Below are 20,100 nucleotides of genomic sequence, written 5' to 3'. Positions count from 1 at the left end.
ATTTCAAGTACGGATGTCATACGGATTTGCTAAAATAATAAGCTATTAAAAGGCTTGATGAATGGTATACTCATCGTTTAAGAAACAGTGGAGGACTCTCAGTCAACGTATAGGGATGGATAAGTGCCGAAGACCGAGCGTTTGCTCTCATATAGAAGAAAATTTCAAAGGATTATGTAACAAACATATTCTTGAGAACATAATGTTGCATTCAGTGATCCAGATATTCCCCAATATAAACTTCATCTTCCAACATGATCGGTGCATACGAGAATTGTTCGATAATGGTTGGAAGAAACTCATGTTAATGTTAACCCCATCGAAAATGTATGGGCAGAGTTGACAAAGAAATTAAATGAAAGAAAATTTAGGCCACGGAATAAAATTGAACTGTGCGAAGCACTTCAGCAGGCATGGTAGGAGCTTGTTGAATATAACATGAGGAGATTGGTGCTAGGTGAACAGAATATTTCAAAGTTATATTGACAATAATTGGGCTTCCATCAAATATTAATTGTGTTTCTGTTCATCATTAATCATTATTTAATATAAAATAGATTTAAAATAAAATGTATATTTTTAACCCAAACTTCCTTATTTTCGCTATTAAGAACATAATTATTATAATTATAATATTCAAAAAACTTCTTTCTTTTCTTTTGTTACATTTTGTAAAATAGATTTATTTTATTATGATTTTAATTTTAATCTACCTATTCAGGGCCCGCCATTGGTAATTAACGTCACTTTGGCGTAAAATGTGCGTTTAAACCAGGTAAAAATTCAAAAAATTTGCTATGTAAAGGTTTAAACTATTCAATGGACGCATCTGTACGTAGTAAAACAACGGGATATTATGAAATAATAGGAGACGAGTTGTGTGCATTAGATAAGAGAAAAATTCCAATGAAACGAGAAATAGACAAATTACATGAAACAGTCATAAGATCAGCTACGATGTATACTCAATGGAAGAACAACAAGGATTGATTGTAACAGAGATGAGAATGCTTAGATGGATGAGTGGAGTCACAAAAAAGGATAACATTAAGAATGGATATATTATTGGAAATATAGGGGTGGCACCAATTAATACCAAAATAAAAGCGCATGAGTTAAGATGGTTAGGGCATGTTTAACGCCATTAGAAATATAAAGAGCTTTAAGAATAATACTAAATATATAATTTAGTGTAATTCTTATCCTTCCTTATAATGTAGTCTGTCAGACGACATGTATCTGTTATGTTTTTTTAGAATAAGGTTTTATCGATTCAGAGTTAAAATGATAAATGTATCAAATATAAAATATTATTTTTAAATTCAATAGTTTTATGTGGCTGGACAATATATTTAAATTCAACCTCTGAATGAACATCCTTTAAATTTCGAGAGTAGGCCGAAACAATTTGAGTAAACTAATGTAATTATTGTTGGTATAAAAAATAACAGTTACTGTATTTGCTAGTTGACAACTCTACCGACTGGAAAACGTTTGGTAGTAGTTGAGTGAGCATGAGCAAGGGACTTACGTTCCGGCAACAATTTTTCTTCTTATTCATAGCCGGCCGGTTTGATTTGCGTAACTTCACTATTGCAACGCGTTTGATTCTTTTTGGCGAAGGAGAATCCAATTTATCATATTCTAATGCTGATTAGATTTCTAAACATGTAACAAGGACATTAGATTGTAAGGTTTTTGTTAGACTCGATTTGAAAACATCGAACGGACGGGAATGTAGGCATGACGTTTTGGCAATCCACAAGGCAACGGTGTGTCGCAACATCATGGTTGGCCGTGGCTCTAATAAATATTGCCTATTTTCGTATTTGTGTGAGTGAATGGAATTAACGAATATACTACAATGTATTAACATTATCAGAATTGTTTAATTCATTAGAAGATAGAAAGTATGTGAAATTCGTCGTCGTACGTCACATAAATCGAATTCACTTGGAAAATGTAAATAGCTTTTTTAAGAACATTTATCCTAAATCCAAGCATTATTATCACATGATTACAGAATTCAGTATAAGAAATATTAAATATTTTTTCAGTATCAATATTTCACATAGTGGTTATACAGGGTAGTCCTTGTAATTGTACAAAAATTAATAATAAATATTAGATTCTATACTTTAAAATAAGTATTATGATTTAAACAAACTTTCTTTAATAAAATGTTAATATTCAGAAGGAGATAGGGTGTTAAATTTGCAAAATATTAAAAATAAAATCCACAAGGAAAATAATTCCTGTAGCTGGCTGTATACCACGTATAACAAAAGAGGTTAGTCTTTGTATGTGGGTATATTTTATTTAATTAAAAATAATTATTTCAACAAAAAAAAAAGATAAAAAAGAAAAAAACTAAAGTTAATAGTTTTCGAAATATTAAAGAAAAAATAGTACACGCTAATATTGTTTTACATACATAAGTAGGAATTAATAGAGCGTCAACGGATTTGACATCAAACATCTTACGTTTTATATTAAATTAAAGTCATGATAAAATACATTTTATTTACAAACCAAATTAAGAAATAGTTTAACTGAATAACATTAAAGCTTTTATCAAAGTAAGTCTTCGATATGTCATTTATTAATACGTTCCATAAAAGATAGTCTCATATTTAATAGCATAATTGGTTGAAAGAAACTTCTGCAGTATTTATTTCTTCCCAAAGTTGGTTGCGAGTGTTTATGGGATTCTTGTAGACACGTTGCTTAATTGCGCCCTATACACCAAAATCGAGCGGAATAAATTCTGGAATACATGGTGGCCAAGAAAAATAACTACCACGACCACTCCAGCGTTCACGTTTATATTTTATTTGTTCTCATTGCCCTCGTATAATGTGGGAGGTGCACCATCTTGAATGAATCACATATTTTGCCTAAAGTTACTATTTGCCATACAAGGTAACTCGTATGACCCTAAAAAATGATTACCAATGATTCCATACTACACATTTATTTTAAATTCATATTGGAAACGTCTTTCCCCCAACATGAGGATTTTCGGTGTCCCATAAATATACCACGGAGTGTAAATGTAGCTTCGCCCTTAAATAATATTCTATCGACGAATGAGTGGTCAAGATTTTGCCATATCATTTGCAAATCAGTAAATTAAAGGTAAATCTGTTGGCAATATATTTTGCACAGGTGTAAAATGGTAAGGGCGAAAATGCTCACGGTGTAGGATTTTTAAAACTGAAGATTTGCTGATTCCTAACGCTGAATATAAACGTGTGCTTACTTGAGAATCATCGTCAACACGAACCATTACTTCATCGTGATCAGGCGTAATGATTTTCGGTCTTTTGGCTGTTTTTATAAAAATAAATTATTAATTATGCTTATCCACAGGTATTTAGTGCTTAACGCACAAATATCACAACTAAGAATTATTATGCAGAAATAATGTATCTTTAATAGTTTTTGACCCAAATAGCCTAACTTAAAGAGCAAAAAAAGTTTAGCGTAAATTTATGCCACATATGTCGTATCTACATCAAAGTATGCACCATATTATATTTCCTCATACTCAAAAGCCCCCATTTATAATTTTTTGTACCTGTCCACCAACATGAAAGTTATAGTGAAAAATAAAATGTTTAATTTTAACTTTAACACCCTGTATCTTTCTTAATATCAACATTTTATTTTATTATAGCAAGTTGAGCTAGCAAGTTGTATAATATATACTAAAATCAATACAAAGGCAGATATATGTGTTCAGTAAAATCAATCAAATATAATCGAAATCTAAGTTGAAATTTGAGAGTATCTTAGACAATTAATACTCGGTGTACTTTAGACAATGATTTCTATGAATTTTATTGTGAAAAAAAAGGTACTCTACACGATAAATTATTAATATGACCATCCCAAAACCACCTATAAGAACAAAACACTCATTAAAGTTAGAATTAAACTTAATTTAAAGTCGGCAAATAGGAGAATTCGCTTGGTATTTAAGTGATCAATAATTAGAAAGAAACAATTCGTTCTTTGTAATCTGGGCGTTGAATTGATTGCAGTAAGGCAAGGTTATGCTCGAAATTTGCATTTGCCTACCGAAGTTCACATTGGCACGTGGAAACGTGTGCCAAGGTCGTCAGAATTATACACGCAACTATTGAACACAATAAATATAACTATTATGCAATTTTACATACTTAGTTATAAAATAACGAAGAAACTGTTGGTTTGAAGTATATAATTTCGCACAGATACTGCAGGAAGTTTATGGGAAATCTTGTCCACCGAAGTTAACTCGGTGCTTAGATTGGAACTGAAAACCGGTTTAGAATAATATTTTGTACACAAGGCGTCTTTTTCTAATATAAATATGGTTGTAAAAAAGCAAAAGATTGTACTAATTATTTTTTATATCACGATTGAATTTAAATACAAGAAAGGGCATACGATGCATATTAGTTTTAGTTCAATGTTGGTTTTTTTATTACATATTTCAAATTCAATTGATTGTTAGTTTAAAATATATTTTAACGTTTAACTTGATGATTCTGAGCAGATAATCAAGACCTACATTATACGTCATAAAAACAGGAAACAAAGATTCACACATGATATTTATCATGATACGAAATTTATCAGAAATATATAGTGCTTTAACACTTTTATTGACACGTTGTGAATCATTCAGTCTGGTAAATTGTATCAGAAATTTCCTAACAAATTAATGTTTGGGAAACGTAAATGTAAAGTGGGAAACGTAAAATGTGAAATATGTGAAACTAACTTCATTTTGCTAAAATCATGTAAGATTAATAGTTAGAATGGATATCATAAAGGAATGAAAGATGTACAATGGGCCAATTCACTACAGTACGACCGCTTTATAATAGACGGCTTCAAAAAAAAGGGGAAAGATTAATAGTTGTTTTTGTCACATAGACTTTTAATAAAATTTTGTTATTCTGTAAATTATTAATTAATTTCATATTTGCATTCGTTTGCGGGTTTTAGTATGACAAATGCATATGTATGCGAAATATCAGCAATATATTTGACCAATACCAATCTTAACTACCGTTGTTATTTTCTTATACACGGTGAAAATAACACTCCTCTAAAAAACGGCTTACAATATAAACACTCTGCTGACATGTATGGGTTAAAATGTCAATTTTCGACACGCAACCTCGACTTCCAAATTATGTGCCTACAAAAGCTTTAATGCATTTCAAGGAAAACGCTATTTAGGTCCATTTTCTTTGTTTTATTTTTGGTATACACAACAACCTTGTATTCGGAAAATTGAGAATTTGTAAAATTATACCTTATCACGAACACAATGAAAATAAAATAAATAAAACCGCAGAAATTTCATTCTACCTTGGTAGGTTTTTTTCTACTTCACTTTCTTATCTACAAGGGATACCATTATATGTAAAGCTTTTCATCTCTAACGAGAGATTAAAATGAGAAATTAACATTTCTTTTGATATTGTTTCACAATTTGATTGGTAACTAGTAAAATTATCGTACACCTGGCAACGCAGGATGTTATTTTAAACAGTTCTACATTCGATCGGAAACATTCGATTTTCAATCGGGAACTTATAGGAAGAAATATAATTTTGATCTGTGTCTATTAAATGAAAACATAATAATATTTATATTTATGTATCTTACAAAAATATCTCATCTTTTCATTTGCATCTCCATTGCACACAATCGTTCCAATTGTGATGTGATGTATAAATTAACAGAAATTTGGAAAGCAACGTCGGAGGTGAATTACAATCATTTACACCTCTGCAGATCACTGTCGGATGTTTTTCTACATTTAAATAAATTTTATATAAAATCTCTATCAATTACCATAGAATAAGCATTACAAATAAATATATTTTCACATAATTACAGACTCCTAATCGTATATATCCAACTTTAATGGAATGAAGAAACGTAAGTCATTTCAAAATTCGCTACTTTCACATCCTTAGGGAAAACGATAACTCAGGATAATTTAGAAAAATTTGCATGTAACCTTTAATACAGTTTCGTAACTATTGAAAGGCGAATGTCTAGAAATCAGTATTTTAAACTTATTACATAAAAAACAAGTGAAGCGCGACCAATAATGTGAAATTTTAATAATTTTTATCAGTCTGAATTTGTATTCCTCACTTTCACTGTACAAACAGGAAGAATTAATGGCATTTTAACGGTTAATGATATAACAAGAATCATGACCATTATTTCGAAAGTCTTGTAGACGATTGTTGCGAACTGGAATGTCTATTCAATTAACGGATGGTTTAAAAACCAGTGTTATAATTAACCTGTAGATATTGTCAAAATTGTTACAATGGACAAACTTTTAAACAAGCTTTTAAAAAACGGATACTAGAGATCGTGAGCAAATAAAGAGGCCATAAAAATATACCCATTGACTTGAAATCAGGCATTTTCTTTTAAATTGATTTAACAAATCTTTGTAAATAATACAATATATGCAACAACAGTAAGAGTGTACTAAATGAAATGTTGATTATGAAAAAGTTGTGTTTTTATAGATATATTGCACGTTTAGAATATTTGCAAAATTACAAAAAAAAAAACGTAATAAAAAATATAACATGAAAAAGCCTAACCTTATCGTACTTACTAAAGGTTAAAATATTGGCTAATAAAAAACAATGCTATGTTTAAAATCTATTTTCTTTCCACTAAGTTTACATTCTCTTTCCACATCAAACAATACTTAAATATAAATAATGTTAAGACCGTTTTTTAAACTAGTATTGGATTTTATATTTAATTTTGAAAGCGAAAAATTTTTTTCAGGCATTTAAATTTTGTTGTCATGTTATAACGTTAATGTGCCTTTAATGATGTAACAAGTTGGTTATTTTAAAATTAACTTGAAGTGAAAAAGCACATAACATTTACCTGCAGGATTTTTTAACCCGTAAAAAGTCTATCTAAAGACGCTTGTTTATAAGATGTTACCGAATTGTCGACCCATACTTTGTATTTAGTGTGACCAGCGTTTAGCCAAGTCTGGTCTAAGTAATAAATGTTCAGGTTTTTATTTCTGTGGGACTTTATTTTGATCAGAAATTCTCGTCTCCATAAGACAATTTCATCCTTGTCCACCAAAGTTGAAACTTGAAATTTATTTTTTACAATCATTTAAAAAACGTAGTTCTTTTGAAATTGGGCAAATCAGGATCTTTATTAAAAACCCTTAGAACTTTATCTATTGTGAGTATTTCATGTCGAAAAAAGAATTCATGGAATATTCTCCTCATTGCTTCTCTGTCAAATTCATCAAGAGAGTCAATAATATTTTTACGATGCTCAATTGGTTGTGGTGTCGACATTGTTCCCGTATTTTCATATTCTTGAACCACATTTGGTACACTACGGCTACAATAGATAAAAAGTAACAATATTCTATTAAAAAGAAGTCGCAATTTTCGACTTTGTAGGGGCTATGTCCTTCCATTCAGATCTCTCTTGGGCCCTTCTCCTCCATTGTCTTATATTCATCGTTTTCAGATCGTCTTCCACGTCATCCAGCCATCTCGTCCTGGGCCTTCCTTTTTTCCGCCTTCCTACCGGCTTCCACTGTACATTTTCTTTGTTGTTTTCGTGTCTTCTTGTCGCTGAGCATGTCCCAGCCATGACACTCTTTGCATTTTCACAATTCTTACAATGTCATACCCTTCATTCAGTTCATTAACCTCGTCGTTTCTCCTGATTCTCCATGTGCCGTCTTCCTCTTGCACCGGGCCATATACTTTTCTCAGTATCTTTCTTTGCTATAGCTACGATTTATATATTTTTTATTATATATTTTATAGCAAATGTGTTTGCAGACATTTGCTATAAAATTTCTGCTATCAATCATTTTCAAATCTATTGTGGTAATAGACGATCTACGAAAAGACCATGATTAGACAACATTTGCCAGTAAAATGCTTCTATTGCAACTTTTTTGATAATGCTTTTTTAAAACATACAAGTTCTCTATTGAGATAATCAGCTTCATATCTACATTTTCCAAGAAAAGAGTATTTCTAAAAAACCGACGTAATTACCGGCGTACGTCACTGTAACCAACTTTAAATTGCGTACATAAGTAGAACTTCGGTCATACGTACATGCACCACACCTAGTATCGTTTCATCTATCCTTATTACAGCGCCAATAAAAACGCCAGTAATAACATCAAAATTACCGTATTCGAATGTTCTCCGCCTATGATGAAAAAATGCAAATTGAACATCAAGTATGTGTATAATGGACCTGAAACTAGGTTACACTATGCTTGGTCTTTATAATCAACTTCAATCTTCGAATAATTTCATCATTGAAAAAATGGACTTCTTTATTTTTAATTATGGGATTGTACAGAGAATAGCAATTGAATCTGCTTGATTTCCTGTCAGATATGTAAATATAGTGAAACTGTTTTTTTTCTTCTATTTGTAAAAGTAATAGTCCTTGAGGATAACAACTATTAACATTTATATTTAAATGCATATTTAAACGATATATTGCTTGACCATTTTAAACTATTAAAGCTCTAGTGTAGAATACACTAGGGACAATATAAAAATATAGAAATATCCAATAAAATAGGAAGTTAACGAGCATATACATTGACACACAAAAAAACTTAATATGGCAGTGGATATTGTTAAAACATATAGGCTAAAATGTAGCACAAAAATGTTCAAATTTAAGAAATATAATTATAATACTCAGCAGTGTTACTCATATCATTCCAACCTCAAACCGATATGATTCATTTTACCTACCAGAAAGTATTTTACGCCATTCTTTGGTTTATTTAGAATTTACGCAACGAATTTGTTCGTAAGATTCACGAGCATTCCGTTTCAGACATAAAAAATTAAACAGTAAACACTGATAAGACTCACAATTTCGTTAGACCTAAAAAGTTTATGAAATGTCAGCAACACGTGTAAATTATCTATGTCTGTATCAGACAAAATGTAGGTAATGGTCAAGGTAATTTCGATTTGTACATTTTTAACCTAGTTTTGTGAATATAAAATATCACCTAACATTTTACCTTTATGGATTTATGTATAAAACTTTCATTGAAAACTTTATTTCTTTTGTTATTTCTTAAAAAATTTGACTCTTTTGTTTGTTATAATATTTTGGAGTCATAAACTTTGTTTACAATACAACTGTAAAATACTCCTGTAACTTACTCTTGGCAAAAGAATAAGCTGCTACATTTGTTAGTAAAACTTTGTTGCGAAGATTCGACTACTTCGGATGATCTACTTATAGTGGCTAACAGTTATTGCTAATCGCATAAAGAGTTCCTTACACCCAATAACTACTTAATATCCGAAATAATTACTTTCAGTAAATCCTAATACATTTTTATCATCTACTTCTTCTTCTTAGAGCGCTCTCTTCATTTCTGTAGTTCAACAACAATGATGTCTAATCTTTCTCTCTTTTACGGCTCTCAATAAGGATATTAAGTATCGAGACCCGTCCACTCTGATGTTTTTCAACCATGAACATCTTCTCCTAGAACTTCGGCTTCAAAGTCCCTCTCAAGAGCTCAAAATATCTTTTCTGGCACACATGTCCTAGATAATTCATTTTGTGCTTCTTGATAATGTTAAGAAGATCTCTGTCATGGACGATTTTACGCAATACTGCTCCGTTAGTGACATGGTCTGTCCATGGTATTTTCAGAAATCTTCTAAACGTCTCCAATTTTTTGGTCTCTCCAAATCTCTCCAAACGTCAAATATTTGTTTAAAGCACACGGAAAAAAAGATACAAGATGATTCTGCAAAGCTTATCACATTCGTCAAAGAGAAAACAGAGGATCTATTAGAAGTTGTAGATTAAGCAGAAAATTGAGATGAAGAATTTAAGTTTTGCTCTATTTAGAAGCTTATGGATGATGTTAGGATCATAACCACTATTGAAAGCAATTTGGCATGTGCAGTGCGGCTTACAAAAAATTGAGTTCTGCGTTATTGACAGATGAAGCTAGAGTTTGTCTCTACCCTGATTAAAGAAGAATGAGAGTTTAAAGATGACCTGGTCTACAAGAGAGACTCAGGCATGTACAAGGTGTACGTCCATATAGTGGTCTAAAAGTTATGATGTGGGCTGGAATAATTCTTCCTCGTCGAATTGTTTTTGTAGAAGGCACTTTGAATCAATTTCAATATAATGATTGCATCTTAGAACCGGTGGTCCTTCCATTTACCACCTGCAGCTGCTGATTTGCCTTACATGCAGGATATACACGACCACATACTGCAGCGACAGTAAGAGATTGGTTATATAATGAAAACATTAAACTTTAAAGATAAAGAAATCATAATGCATTAAATTTATTGTTGACTTTATATGTAGCTTTTTTTAGTATGTCACTTTTTATAATCCAATCAAACTTGATGTATATATGAGAAAAAAACTTTGTGTTCCTTATGACATTTCTGATGTGTTTATTTTAGGTGGTTTTGTTTTTTAAAGCTTCCTTAAATTTTTCTCTTTTACTTTCTTGTTCGTTTGTTTACAAATGATTTGATTTTATATTTAGACAACTTTTTTTGGATTTGCATGTTAATTGGTTAAATAGGAGTGGCAGTTTTAAAAAGTAATGTTTTTTAAAGTAGTGCTCTAAATTATTACAAATCCAAGGTGCTCAAATTAATAACTTTTTTTCCCAGTCGTAGTAGAAGAAACTCACAGTCGTAGTTTTTCATCAAACTTACTTGGCGCTAATACTTTTCTTAAAAAGATTTTATATTATATGGAACTACTAATGCTAAAAGCTTTAATATTACGACTTTATGATGTCGATGTTTTAACGATTTCGTAACAAGTTTGTAAAGCTTGAACAAAAACTTTTATTTCGTGAAAAAAGAAACTTACCTTTTTCTTTCTTGGTAACTCATCAGGATAATAGTCCATGACGATTCCTTCGTCAGAAACTGAACTAGACGACAGTGGCGTATTATGCGGTGAATACGTGATAGGTGGTGGTGAAGGTGTAGATCTATACGAGGCTGAACTGCTGCTACTGCTACCTGGTGATGTACTAGGGTAAGAGAATGCTGAAAGAAAAATATTAAATTAGTAATTGAGCTTGAAGAAATATAAATCAACAATTACAGGTAGAGTTTTTTTAATTTTTTTAATTGAAGTGTGCCTTGTTGACTACATATACCCTCGGGCGACTTACATCGTCGCCCTCTGGGCATAAACATCTATTTAATACCCTTGGTACATAAATAACAAGACAGTTTTTTAGAGTGTAAAGGAAATACAAGAAAAGTAATATGTATTAAAAGGAAAGACAGTTAAGATTCGATTTCACGTATAGTGCCTCTGTATATCCGCTTATACGTATTTCATCCTAAAAGGAATCTTCGGAGCGGCTATTTACAGATGCTCTGAACGTGAAAACAATATTATCCTGTCGTAATAGAAGTAACGCTAAAATGGCTTCAATATGGACGCAATACCGACATCTGATAATAAATCTCGAAACTCGAAATTTGAAGATTTCTAATTGTCGAAACCTAACTCAGATTTTTGCTTTGATCTGTGCCTTCTAAGAATTGTAAGGCAAAACAGACGTTGATAAAGATGTAATTAGAAAAAATGGGGAATCTAAAATTGCATACATATCTCCTCAACTAAGCAAAAAATTCTTGGCGAATTGGTTTCTAGTATTCATAAAGAGTATATGGAAATAAAAAGAAAGACAGTTAAGATTTGATTTCACGTATAGTGCCTCTGTATATCCGCTTATACGTATATCATCCTAAAAAGAATCTTTGGAGCGGCTAATAGGTATTAATATGTATTATGTGGCACTATTTGTCCAATATAGCGTAAACTTGCTGATTTTGCCACCCGCCTAGAAAACTAAGTGAGAACGCATTCGAAAGAACAAGGAGCATAATATAATCCTCACCTCGTTGGTACACTCTGTGCAACAAATGCTATAACAAGTGCTCTTCTTTTTCAAATCAAAACATTTTCGATTTTTTGTATTGGCCGAGTGATCTGAAAATGTCATATAGAAACATATAAATATGGGACATTTTCATCTCTCAGCTCTCATATAGGGTCTCCTGTACCCTGGGAGTCAGGTTCCAGGGTTCTGCTCTGGTTCTTTGAAGTCTGAGGCTCTGTGGTTGGACCTTGTCCACCTCCTAAACTGTGTTTCATTTATTTTCCATGTGAGAAAGATTGATTATACACCAAAGATAGAATATACGCAGAGGGCACTTCGAATAGACAGGTCGAAGTCCCTCTGTAAGGCACCGTGGGAATGGATAAGTGGCCGTAGTTTTCCAGGCCCTTCCTTCCTGGTGATACGGTGTAATCAAGTTGTCCATCTTGGCGCTGGGTTGTTAAGACATCAAGAACAGCGTTGGTTATTATCCTTGAGTTTTAGCGTTACTGTATTTTTGGACTGATGGAGTTTAAATGTCCATGGAATTTTTAAAATGCATCTATCAATAATGAATCAATAGTTTTGGTTCTAAATGAGCATACACGAAAGCTTTCTTGTCAAAGTATGTCATGAAGAGATTTTCTATAGCAGAAGACAATGAAGATCCCATAGCTACGCATCTGTTTATCAAAATTGACAGGTTTCATTATAATATATCGATACCTCTGGGATAAATCTGGGTTTCTGGATGTAAGGTTAAAAGCTTAAAAACTAAAGACAAAAATTGATGACAATGGCCAAACTTACTATATTTATGGATGTGAAATCTGAGAAAGACGTAATACATGATGAAAATATCTACTCGATAAATGAAAAAACCAATACAGAAAAACGTGGAAACAAAATATAAACAGAGTGGATGAAAATCGACTAACTAAACAAATAGTAAATTACAATCTGTAAAGAAGAAGAAGCTGACGACTTATGGAAAGATGGAGCCAGGTAACCTAAACCCTGGAATGAAGAAAAAAAAGTTTAAATTAATAAATATTAAACTATCCACATATGTAAAAATGATTTATAGAAACGAGCAATTTATTCATCTAACTGCAATCAGAGATAGGTATATTTTTTCTTATTGAGATATCAGTGCAATACCTATTGAAACAATGAAGAACAATTAAGTATAAGATAAACTGTTTTTAATAATAATTATTACTCAGAAATTTAAACTGTAATGTAATATGTAATGTTTTAGATACAAAATATTTCAAGTACTAAGTCATTAAAATAATTGCCATTGTTCAAGTTCTTGGTAAAAGTGCATTTATTACAACACTTTGTATAATTTTTAAACAATTTTTTCGAAACGGATTAATAGTTTCAACATGCCTATAAAATTGTAGTTACGTTGATAATTGCCTTCCATTTTTGTTCCATAATTAAATTACAAAGTTCAAAACATTTTCCCGAACAATACCTTTGTCCAGTTAACCACGCGGACCTGACTCATATATGTAAACGGCTGCATAACCCGAATTGATACAAATACAAATAGAATGAAATTAGTCTTTGTCCACTGTTGCAACCGTTTAGCCTTATTTAGGACAAAGCTATCTACGTGGCCTTGATTGCCACACGGAAATCGCTGCGTATCGAATAAAGTTCCCTTCGTTTATTGTTTTTTTTTTTTTTGTAAAATAGAAATAAAATGTGATTGCGTGTAATATGAAGATAACAACAAACTAGGCCGTATTTGAGAACAGGCCGAAAAGGACCTTATATTTGCAAATATGCTCAATTTGCGTCAGTTTTAAGGTACTTTCTAGAGCGATACTCCTTACCTTTAACACTGTAGTGGGGTACAATATCATTCCCCCGTGATTACGAGAAAGGGTTTAGAATGGTCACGTCAAAGCAGAACGCCTCGATTTTGTCAGAGAAAGTGTTTCATGTCAAAGCAGATCAGTTATGTCTTGGAGTGATTTAATATATTATCGTCGTTGTAATTCACTTATTTTTATTAAGGAAACAATGACAATTATATACGCAGATAACATTCTTAGAAAAATCGATCATAAAGACTATAACGCGCGAAAATGAATAAACTAACTAGACATAAATATCTTTGAAGGTATATGAGAATATTTTTTCAGGGCAAGACTAAATCGTGATTACTCCAACCTAACCCTTCAGGACCTGATTGAAGCTGTTTAAGGAAATGAGTGGGAAAATATATCTCAACATTTCATTCATAACTTAATTCGTGGAATATCAAAACGTGTTAGAAAGTTGATCGAAATAAGAATCACAGAGATGTTAAGTCATTAGTGAAATTATTCAGATTTTCGTTTCTCTCTTGGTTAGATGCCTCTTTAATATAATATCTTGAATTCACATTGAAAGAAAATCTCAGTTATCAATTTCTAGGGTCTAACCATAAAACATCACCAAAAGACGTGCACCAAAAGGGTAGAGCTCTTTGGGAAATTTTTTCAGGTGACTTAATACGACTTAAAAATTTTCGTTTACAGCGATTTTTAGTAAGACTTGGATATTTTATGTTGTCTAGAACCTGTTGTCCTGTTGTCTACACGGACTTTATTATTTTTAAGCATAGCCCGATCAAAAAAGTGTTGTTTATCTAGTTAGTTTATTAACTACCACTGGTTGACTTGTTAACCACAACCACCTCAACCACTGATGAAAATCAACTGAGAATATTTGAGCGCAAAATACTAAGGAAGATATTTGGACCAACCCAAGGCAGCGATAGTTCGTGGAGAATTAAAATGAACCACGAGCTGGATGAACTAATGCAGAGCGCAGATATTGTCAGATTTGTAAAGTCACAAAGACTAAACTGGCTTGGTCACCTAGAAAGAATGTCAGATAATCGAGCTGTAAAAGTAGTCCAGAGATGGAAGCCCCAAGGAAACAGAACAAGAGGAAGGCCCCGTAAAAGATGGATAGACGACGTAGAGAGGGATCTTAAAACCATGAACATCAGGCAGTGGCGAAGGAAAGTATCCGACAGGGCAGAATGGAAGAACATTGTTAAGCAGGCCAAGACTCACAAAGGGTTGTAGCGCCATTAGAAGAAGAAGAAGAGGTTGACTTGTTAACACAGTACGGTCTCAGTATAGGTTGTAGTTGACCATTATTAAGCATATATTAAGAGAGACAGTTGATTTTGAAAAATTTCAGTTTTTAGCTGTTTAGCTCTTTAAGGAGTATCTTTCCTACTGAGTCCTTATATTCAATTGCAGCAAATGCCTGGCAGTTCCCTATAAGATGGTTTGTATTTTTTCTTGAGCTTGACGTCTATATCGGCATTTGTCGTTTTGGACCTGAGGATCTTTGACGATATATTTCAAGTAGTTTTGTTTGAAATAACCTGATCTTAGCAGTTCGACGCTGCATTATCAACATATTCTTGTGGATTAGGCTGATTGAAGTGTCACCCATGTAGAGATTTACTCATTCAGATTACGCATTTACACATTTAGGCAAGACTGGAATATACCAAGTCAAAAAACAATCAATCAATCTGGAATCAATTTCTTCTTTGCTTTCCAGAATGAAAACATTTCACGCAGAACCATTTATAGAACAATAGCGGAGTGAGAGCAGGAAATGTCGTGTCTGAATCTCTCAAAAAGTGTGAGAGCATAACAAACAGGTTGAAATACACTCGCGATCATAAAATCCGGGTCATCTTGAAAATTTCAAGTTTCTTAAATATTTTTGCCTCTAGTGCAGTAATAACCTTTTTTTTGGCTAATGTATTTTTTATTTGTCATCAATGTTTGTTTTGAAAGAAAAAAAAATGGTTTTTTATTGTTTTTATTTAAAAAAAACAGAAAACAAATCAAATTGTTGATAAAACAGAGGTAACTCTGTGTGGAAGTCGGAAGATATACCTCCCCAAGCCATGACCGAGCCTCCACCAAATGGCATTCTTGGAGCAATGCAAGCTTGTGAAAATCGTTCACCGGTTCTCCTCCAAACTCTTACACGTCCATCGGATCCAGTTAGGCAGAAACGGGATTCATCTGAGAATGCTACAATCGTTAATTCCCCAATGCGCGTATTGTCGAGGAAAAGCTAGTCGTGCAACTCGAGGCACCCGGCAAAGTGGCGGTCCTCTAGCCATTACCCGAGAAGATAGCCAAGAAGAACGAAGTCTTCTTCTGACTGTTGCAACACGAAAATTGCGATTTCGTACTTCCTCTAGACGATTTTGATGCATAACCGCAGTTGAGGTCCGGTTTCGTAAAGCCTGAAACACAAGGAAACGGTCATCTAGTGCCTTAAGCGTTCTTCTTCGTTCAGAGCCAGGTCGCCTGATTAGAAAACTTGCCTTCTGAAAGCGTTGAAGCACTCGTTGAACCGTAGAAAGGCTTACGCCAACAGTTCTTGCGACTTGCCGTTGAGTGTGACCGTCTTCCACAAGTGCAACAATTTGTGCCGTTTCAACAACAGTCAAAGGCATTTTTGTCAAAAAATAAATACTAATAATGGCACTAATAAACACTAATGGTGGCAATAATAAACGTTTGTCCGTTGCATTTGAACAGAAAGTCGAAGTACAAACGAGACATTTAAAACAAGCGGAGTTACAGGTAACGTTCATTTTGGGAAGTGTGCACATTACCGCGAAATCGGCACTATTGGAATTCTTTGTTACAAAGGAAACCGCAGCAATTCTCAGAAACATGCATTAGTTTGTATTTGTGTTATTATTATTTACGATAAAGCTCGTTAAAAATGAAATATCGGTGATTTTCAAGGTGACCCGGATTTTATGATCGCAAGTGTATTAACAAGGAGACTGGCTCGTCAGTAAAGCTCTTTAAAGAGTACGCTATCGTTGGAGTTGAGGAGGAAGTAAGTGCCCTAAATACTCTCAGAGCAACTCCTAAGATGCTGTCGTCAACTGAGGCGGGTATACTTTGTCAATGAAAAAATTATTATTTTTAGATGGCGAAAAGTATTACACTTGTGAAATGTGTGTGAGTAATTTTGAAATGAAGGGAAACAATGGGTTTTAAAACGAAACTATAAACACATACTTCGATTAACAAATTAATGTTTAAATAAATTTCTTGATTAAAAAAATCTTGATTAAAAAATATAGTCCTGTATATCAATCGATAGACAAGCATCGCTATAATTATTTATGTCCCTATTATGCAGGCTTGATCGCAGAAAGAACAATAATTCGACATAAAACGCAACATAATATGTCTAATTACACGTTTAAACTACCAACTGGTCATTACGGTTGGCTTGCCGGCTTTTTAAATTGCTATTAATACACAAACTGCCTTGACAACAAAAGCAATCTAGCGGCATTTATATAGTGTCTTTTACACGTGTAGGTCTATCTACGACATTGTAAGGTCGTGCACAATATTTTGGCCTGTTGCAACGATAAAATTCTAAATAAAATGTGCCGTTTGAATTTTTTAAAGGTTTTGCGCGGTAGATAGCGCGTGACTGACATGATTTTAATTTTATTGCGGATTGGACAATTCGTGTAAAATTACATCTGTGGCTTTTTATCTATCACCTATATTTTATTCAATAGTCGCGTGTGAGACGTAAATCTTGAAATAAAATTTAAAATGTGTTAAAGTACGCGTATATTTTAAATGATCTAATTTACTTAATTTATGTTAAAAAAAGCAGAAAATTCTAAACGGCAAGTTAGGTTATGCAGTTAATTTTGTTTGAATTATTGTCTACAAGTGATTCAACATTCCAACCAAAGAAATTTTTATTGTGCACAGTTATTACGATTTTTTCGATAGCTCTGTATAGGTATTCGTATTTCAAGTCTTTATTGTGTAAATAACCTCGGATAACACTATAATGTATAAAATCTGCGTGTTTTTTATCTAATATCCCGGAACAAAAAAGTCTATTGTTAACGTACGAAGATAATATGATACGGTGTTGTCAAAGTGTTCTCTTACAATTGGAAGGTAATGCAAGTAAACAACTAGCCACAAAGAGTGGTAGTGGTAGCACCATCATCAAACCTTTTAAACGCAGAAAAACTATTTTTTTCACAGAAATTTTTTAAAATTAATGAAATAAAGTGAGTTGTTCGATATTTGCTCTTGTAAATGTGAAAACAGACGATTGTGTAAGCGTGACCAAAAAAATACCAAATCTCGAATAAGATTATGTGCAATATCAGAGAAATTTAAGAAAAATGATGATTGGTAATACTGACAAGCAAGCTAAAAATATTTTAAGAAAAAAAATGGCAGCATATTGTATGCGGATCAAAGGCAATCTATTAATTCAACTGCTTCCTTACAAGAGTCTATAGCTGGTCCAAGTGGTCTTTGTTCTGTTGTAATTATATTTTGTTCTGTAGTTATAGCAGCGAAAGTTCAGGAGATGACTAAACTGACGCAGAATTTTTGTGGCCGTATTCTATTGTCAAGCGAAAGAAAGATAATACAGTCGACAGGAAAAAAAGACTTACGCTTTCTCAGACTTCTAAAATTGCCGATTTGATAGGTGTGTCTAATAGAGCTGCTGCAAGAATTGCAAATGCCGTTGTAAAAGATCTAAACTTAATTTCCAAACATAATACAGCGCTGGCCATCGACAAAAATTAAATTCGAAGAGGAATTAAGGAAAACAGACGGCAACTCCAGCGTGAGAACAACAATTTAAACCTTTCAACTGAAGGTCTATACTTCGATGGAAGAAAAGATCAAATCATGGTCTTCAAGTAAATGTCAAAGCTATGCTTCAAGAAGTGAGTAAGTAAAAATGTTGAGCAAAGGAAGGTGGCTGGGTGGAACTCGCCGTGCAGCTACCTCTTCGGGTTCTGGGTTAAATGAATATACGGAATAATGTAAAATATTTACTTAATATTTCAATGTAAAGAACATTTCGAGCCGAATATTGATTTAACAAAAGAGCTGCACAGTTCACAGCACATAAATAATAAATATTGATTTTTTAACCCCTATTTTACATTTTTAGTTCTGGGGCGGTTAATTTTTTTTAACGAGATAATAGCATCGATATTAATATTTTAGATACTAGCCCGCCCCAAAAATAAAGCAAAAATGTCCCAGTGGCCTGGACAAAAATAATTTATTTCGGCCTATGTTTGGTACACAGTATTAGGATGACCATATACAACTTTTTTACTAGCCCGCTTAAGGTTTCCCAAAAATAATTTTTTTTGCCATTTTTGGCGCGACCTAATGTGTACGTACTATTTCATGCCCTTTTTGGATACTATCTTTATTCGTAAACGGCTCTCAAATAAGTGAATAGAGCAAAACGAACATATTTATGTTGCATCTTTAGGATCATCTAATATTTGTCTCAATTTTGTCTAATATACCATATGGAATACTGTTAATCCACTTAAATCTCTGTAATATTCTTGTTTGTATATTAGTATAATTATTTCAGTTTTCCAATAACTTAATATTTAATTTTCATTTTTGGCAAATATTTTATATGTTATAAAAATAAAAACTCTACAAATATATTACTTAACTATTTTGGTTAATAGGTATGTATTAAGTTTGATATTATTAGAAACTATTACAGCAATGTTGTCATAAATGTAGGTAATAACTTTTTAATTGTTTTTACCTTTTCAATTTATAATCTAACCTCAACTATATTTGTATTTAATGCCAATGTCATTGAAAGTCTAGCACATTGTTTGTGTAACCTTTCGAAGTGCAAGGTAAAAACATATAAATTTCAAACTATTATGTTCAGATATTGCTTTTAAATAACTAATCAATGTTTTTTGTTTTTTAATGATAAATATTGCAACAGTTGTCTATTAGCCTCACTGTTCCTGTGTTATTGATTTTTATTTGCATTTTAAGTTGTTCATCCGTTACATTTTATGGCCCTACAAGTTACAGAACTAAGTTTCAAATATTCTTACGAATCATCTTCAGTGTTTTACTGTTTTATAAAAAACAAGTTACCATATTTTTAGCATATAGTTATTCTTTATTTTTCAATTTTTTTAATGGTCAAATTCCGGTTTTATCTCGAGCTGTGCGTTTGCTTGTAATTTTATTAAATTCTACCAAAAACTACAGTATCAGTAACAAGCAACTCCAGTGAAGATACGC

General features: G+C 32.5%; 1 protein-coding gene across 1 annotated transcript in view; it reads right to left on the bottom strand.

The window, feature by feature from the left end:
- LOC140441791 (zinc finger protein 395-like) overlaps positions 1-20,100 on the bottom strand; it is a 232,435-nt gene that overhangs the window by 71,086 nt on the left and 141,249 nt on the right. Inside the window, exon 4 of the mRNA XM_072532712.1 lies at positions 10,930-11,111. Within this exon, the coding sequence (XP_072388813.1) occupies positions 10,930-11,111 (182 nt within the window). The remainder of the gene's footprint in view (positions 1-10,929; positions 11,112-20,100) is intronic.

Source organism: Diabrotica undecimpunctata, chromosome 5, assembly GCF_040954645.1.
Source record: "Diabrotica undecimpunctata isolate CICGRU chromosome 5, icDiaUnde3, whole genome shotgun sequence".
NCBI classification, from domain to species: Eukaryota; Metazoa; Arthropoda; class Insecta; order Coleoptera; family Chrysomelidae; genus Diabrotica; species Diabrotica undecimpunctata.
The sequence above is the reverse complement of the archived record's forward strand: the minus strand, read 5'-3'. Positions and strand labels throughout refer to the sequence as shown.